General features: G+C 32.6%; 1 protein-coding gene across 3 annotated transcripts in view; it reads right to left on the bottom strand.

Moving 5' to 3' along the window:
- Nucleotides 1–266: 266 nt before the first annotated feature.
- Nucleotides 267–6,000, bottom strand: part of LOC129951038 (ubiquitin-conjugating enzyme E2Q-like protein CG4502) — a 71,182-nt gene continuing 65,448 nt past the window's right edge. The window contains exons 1-6 of one of the 3 annotated variants that reach the window (XM_056063031.1): nt 2,281–2,436; nt 2,036–2,135; nt 1,752–1,980; nt 1,544–1,673; nt 559–908; nt 267–452 (exon numbers count right to left, since the gene is read on the bottom strand). In XM_056063031.1, coding sequence (XP_055919006.1) covers nt 368–452; nt 559–908; nt 1,544–1,673; nt 1,752–1,897 — 711 coding nt within the window. In that variant the 5' untranslated portion in view covers nt 1,898–1,980; nt 2,036–2,135; nt 2,281–2,436 and the 3' untranslated portion in view covers nt 267–367. Of the gene's footprint in view, nt 453–558; nt 909–1,543; nt 1,674–1,751; nt 2,136–2,280; nt 2,437–6,000 lie in introns of those variants that run through there. The other 2 variants (XM_056063030.1, XM_056063029.1) reach the window with 2 other exon arrangements.

The following is a 6,000-nucleotide window of genomic DNA, read 5'->3' as shown; positions in this document are numbered from 1 at the left end:
GTAGGTTTTGTCTTGGGTTAATAATTTTTTGTTTTATGGCGAGAAAATATGTTCAACGAAGAGATCAAAATGAAAGATGATTCTTAAATTTATAAATATTGCGAGCTTATTATCGAAACATAAAGATTGTGCTCCAGATGTGGCATTCATTGTTTCGTTTTAAAGAAAAGTTAAGAGTTAAGATTCTGAAATAATATTTCGATGAACGTATCAAAAATGAAATCCTTGTTGGTCTGGCTTGACCTTTGAATGAATACTGAATCGAATGCACATAATTTATGTATATATAAAAATAAAACTAATTTCATTACAAGAATAGAAAGAGTGAGTTGAGAGAGATTCAAAACTTTATGTTTGGATACACGTTTTAGCCATCAGATAGTGCTGGAGTTACCCATCCGTACTTCTCATGCGTCTTCACTAACGATCTGAATGCCTCCTCTGCAGATCTCCTTGAATGATATAAACACAAGGTTAAATTAAATATTCAATTTTACTTCATAATCGTGCTCTAGGAAATTTAAAAAAAACGCTAACTAAGCTAAGTTAAGTACTCACCTGCTGAATTCTTTTGTACTTTTTGGTTTTCTAGCTACTCGACCTTGTCCCTTGACTAAACTGGCCGCAAACTGCATGAGTACTGCTTCGACGGTATAAGCACTTGCCCATCCGCGTGGCGTCAATAGTTCCATGCAAATTGCACCACCCTCCATTACGAATCCTTTTTCTATTCGTGGCTCAACTACTCTCATGAATGGTGGAGCGAAAGGGAAGTTTTCCGGAAATACCAAATGTAACAGGATGAATGGAATGTTTAGCTCGACCATGTCCTCGGCCAGTGGTGAATCCGGGTCGATAATATGCAAGCGGGCGTACCACTCATATAGATTGTCGTTCACCAGTTCGACCTGTGGAACGTTTTAAAATAACAAAAAAAAAAGTTTATAAAAAGCTACGTTGGGTTGTTCCAGTTGGGTGATGTGTTGTGGCAATTAGGTTTTTAAGTGGTATTCTTGGCGTTTGATAAAAAACAAAAAAAAAATCATCAGCATGAATAACGGCTTTAGCTTTTGGTACAGCACTGAGCTGAATAACTTTTCAAAGCGACACTAAATATGTAATTCTAAAACCATGTGTGTCACTGGAAACGGACATCCATGGTGCGAACATTTATGTAATGTGCATTTAAATAATTCTGCCCTCAAATTGGATTCTGAGGGTTGCAGGATTTAATTGCGGTTCTGAATATATATTGGTTCAAACCATAAATAGATGCATAAATAGTTAACTTTGCTGGAAACTAAAATAATAGCTCATGCTTAATAATTGTAGTTTCTGTGCAATGCCCACGTCATTGCCAAATGCAGTAATTTAGGTAACAACTAGCGTCCTTTATAATTAGTATAATTATTAGACATTTTTGTCAAAAGTAGGTTAATTCATAGACTTCCTAAGAGTAGATTGAAAGCTTTAAAACCATCAAAAACCTATTGCACGAAGTCGTTATTTATTCAAGGAAAGGTGTTTTTAGAAATAAACTCACTGTAAATATGGGACCCATTGCACTGTTTTGCATTCTTTGTATTTCTCTGAACTCCTTCATTAGCCGTCTCGATCGAATTGTGGAATCATTTAATTTCAAAGTGGATTTACTTGAAGCTGGTGAAACACCTCTAAAATTTAAAAAATAGTCACAAAAATTATTTAACTGACACTCAATACTATATAAGTTTCATATATTGTATGTATACCTTCTTAGTCGGCGACCGGGTGAGCCTGAAGGACCTCCGTTGACAGCAGGTGGCTGATTACCTTCTGCACCCTCAGATTGTTTGTCATTTCCTTTGAAAAGTTTTCGAATGGCTGCCGCAACTTTTTCCTTAGACCTTGAAGACATTGCAGGTTGGTTTTTGTGTCTCCTTGATTAATATCGATTAGATTGTTTGATTGCTCTTTTTTGAAAGTTCCACTGTCCACTTTCTTAATAAAAAAAAGATTACTTGTCTTGATTTTTGTTTGTTTTTCTAACCTCAACCTCTCAAATTTGAAGTAGATTGTTTGAACAAAACATTTTAGAACAATGAGGATTCAGAAGATGTTTCAGTAAGTTTTGGTGGTTTTGTCTTCTGGTAGCCCTGCAAATAAGAAAAAGAAGATGAAACACACATTTTATGAAGATTCAAATCAATATGGTTTGTTATGTTCACGCTGTTGCACTTTTTGCGGGGATAAGAGTTCAAGGAGAATTCATGACCATAAACATAATCTTGAAATTATTACTTGATTTTTTATAATAGATCCCACCAGGGTGTTTTCTTTAGGGTATATTTTTTTTTATGTAAGAATATTCTCTGTGGATTTGAGATTTATTGATTTTTGTCATCACATCTTGGGTTGATTGAAATGCAATTTTATTCTTCCGAAGGATTAATAATACATTACAAAAAAAAAAAAAACTTAAAACTGAAGGGAAAAGCATGGGTATGTATGGTTGCTACACTACTTGTAGCTGAAGAGCACTGAAGATGGTCCCAAGTGATAAATACAATTCGCTGTTGATTGCTTGAGGGCATATCGAGTTTTCAATGTTTAAATATACTAGAATTTCATGCTTTTAAAGAAAGAACGTTTTTTTCGTAGAGTTTTTTTTTTTTAAATTGTTAGATGATAAAGGAAGAATGTTTAAAAGCGAGTTAGGCTTTATATGAAACTAGCATTTAAAAAATTATAACGTTGATAGTTAAATTTATTACTATAAATTGAAATAAGAATACGTTTTTATGGTTTTATATTCATGCTGTCTGTACGTCTAAGTATGAATCTTTGTAGGAAAAGGTAAAGGAACAGGATACAGGAGTAGTTAAATAATTATTATAAATTGGAACTATTCAATGGCTGCGTTCAATCTCAGACAGAGAGAGTATCCGGATACCTTTTCGTTAGTGTTTTACATGTAAAATAACAGCTGAGATTTGAAAAAATGAATCGAAAGGTATCCAAGAATGGGGAGGTTCAGCCGACATAAGGGACTTGAAAGTAGGGCAAGTTTTTAGCACTGATTGAACAGCTGCCAAAAAATTGCCTTCCAATTAAAGCTACTTTATTTGGAAAGTTGACTGGAAAGTTAGTCAAGAAAAATCTCCCTAACTATGAACTAAAGTCAACTTATGTCAAAATGACATTTGATCATGTTTTTTAATTCAACTACAAGCTGAACTTTATTACTCAATGATTTATTTATTTTCTGCACAACTTCATTTAATAGTTTCTGTAAAATTTTGGAAAAGAAATAAGTAATATTTCTTTAAACTACAAATTTTGATAGACTTGTAGTTTGCCTGAGTAGTGTTTTGTAGAAATTAATGATTTTTGTAGTTTTTGTGCTGTGAACTTGAAGTAGAGGTTTGTGAAGAAAAGTTCTGAATTTTAAATTCATGACACTTGAAAAACTAACTAGTTGGCTTGGTCAACATGTACGTTCAAAGAATGAAGTTGACTGCAAACGAAGTCCTTTATGTTGTGGGAACCTGCCCAATTTCTGGGATATGTACATAGGTATCTGACAGAACAGCTGATTCTACACATGGTTGAATTTCAAGAAACTTGAATAAAAAATGTTAGTTGAAGTTGTATTTGAGGATGTTCTGTACATAATAGACGATGAAGAAGCTATTTGCCTCCGAATTTTAGAAGGTAATTATGATCTATTTTTTAAACTTCAAAATTGAATTATTTTGTTTTCGTTTCGTAAATGATTAATTTGCTAGGTTGTTTTTATTTTTTGACAGCTATCTCAATACAGCTATCCAACTCGTTCAACAAGGTATCTAAAAAAACACTTTTCCAAGATACCCTATCTAACACGAGATTGAACGCAGCCAATCAGTAGAAATTATAGCAATGAAGGAAAATTTCTTAAAAGACAATTGTGTGAGACGAAATTTAAAGAGCTAAGTTGATAAATCGAAAAGGATAAAAAAATCTCATTTGTCCCAGTTTTTTACGCTTGAAGAGGAACCAGCTCAGAAAGTCCTTTGTAGTACATTTAACCATGCTTACATTAGAGAGATGGCGTAGACCAGGGCGCCCCGAAGTCTTAGGGTGCGCAACTTTGAAGCGTCGGCTCGCGATCGGGATACCCAACCCAATCATGTGTTATACAAAATTAAATACACATAAGTATAAAGTTTGTATCGAAAAAATGTATGATTTCTGAAACTAAAAATTCTATACTAAAGACATAGCATTGGTCGGTAAATTGATTTCTTTTTATTTCAAAACAAAACAATACCTCCTAAATTATCCTTAATTCGATACTTGCTTTATAGTTTTTATATCACACAAGTTTTTTTAAAATATTGTAAGGTTACTTTCTTAAGAAGAAATTATTGCCTTCTACAAAAAAAAATTAAATCATTTTAGTATCTTACTTAGTTTCTGAAAAGTCTTATGAGTTATGAGTTTTCATATGAAATTTTGAGAAACCCTGAATTTAATGTTTTCATTGAGCACGTTCAGACAACATAAGGGACTTCATTCTTTGAACGTAAATTTTGACGTAGGCTGCTAGTTAGTTTTTCAAGTGCCATGAATTTCAAATTCAGAACTTGCAACAATTGTGCAAAAACTACCAAGAACATCATTGTCTAGAAAACACTCCTCAGGTAAGTTACAAGTCCATCACCATTTGTATTTTGTACTGTAGAGAAATATTACTTGTTTCTTTTTCAATTTGACAAGGAATCTTTTTACACAAAATATTATGGAATAGTGCAGATAAATAAATCATAGAGTAATAAAGTTCAGCTTTCAGTTGAATGAAAAAACATGATTGTCATTTTGACATGAGTTGACTTGATAGTTGAGATTTTTTTTGATTAACTTTCCAGTCAACTTTCCAGTAAAGTTTCCATAATTTTTTGGCAGCTGTCCCTCCAATCAGTTACTAGAAACATGCCTTACTTAGAAGTCCCTTATGTCACCCATTATTTTGAAAAATACGTTTCGAAGCAAATTTTCAATGTCGATTTAAAATTCGTATTTCGGTATTTACGGAATGCTCAACTTTAAAAAAATACTCGCTTTCAATTTGTTTTTATATTTTTCAATATAATTTCAAGAACTTGATGTGATAGCCTTGTTTAAAAGACGTTTTTTTACAAAAAATAAAAGTTACTTTCAAATCGTTTTGTCTCTTTCTTTTCATAACAGTTTCAGAATAAATGATTCAGCTTTTCTTTACATTTATTTAAGACAGCTCAATTCTCACAAATCAAGAAGATTTTTCGAAAATTACTATAAATATTTAAACTGTACATCGTAGATTGGAATTATAGGTTTGCGAAACTATAAAGAGTTTTATTGACAATGAATTTATGAATTTATTTAGCTTCGAAAAGTCTTATTTATGAGTTTTCGAATTTGCAAAGTAATATTTCAAAAAACTGTTGTGAAGGTGTAATTTTAAAGTCGGCTTTGAATTATGACCCATCAGGTTGCCAGGAACAACAAAAATTTTTCAACCAATGTTTAAATTTGTCTGATTTTCGTGTTTTGAGTCGTGTGAATAACTATATTTGACCCGATGAGAAATATTGGAACTCTTGCCTTATGGTGAAAGGTTCTTGGCAAAAGAGTATTGCTTTAGTATAATACATATATCGATTAAAATAAAATACGGTACGAATGTATTAATCTACTACCAAAACGTAAATGGACTTCGGACAAAGACCAAAATGGTTGACAAAAACATTAACAATCTTCCTCACGATATCATAATATTGACTGAAACATGGCTCAACAACTCTATCTCGGACTCGGAGCTTTTTGACTCCTCTTATCAAGTCTTCAGACGTGACCGTAATAACTCAGACGATTTAAACGCCGTTGGTGGCGGAATTCTTGTCGCTATCAACAATACTTTCACTGGTAACCTGATTGACGACTTTCGATCAACAGACATCGAAATACTATGCTTAAAAATTAAAATTGTAACAGGAC

The sequence above is a fragment of the Eupeodes corollae genome, chromosome 3 (genome assembly GCF_945859685.1).
Source record: "Eupeodes corollae chromosome 3, idEupCoro1.1, whole genome shotgun sequence".
NCBI classification, from domain to species: Eukaryota; Metazoa; Arthropoda; class Insecta; order Diptera; family Syrphidae; genus Eupeodes; species Eupeodes corollae.
The sequence above is the reverse complement of the archived record's forward strand: the minus strand, read 5'-3'. Positions and strand labels throughout refer to the sequence as shown.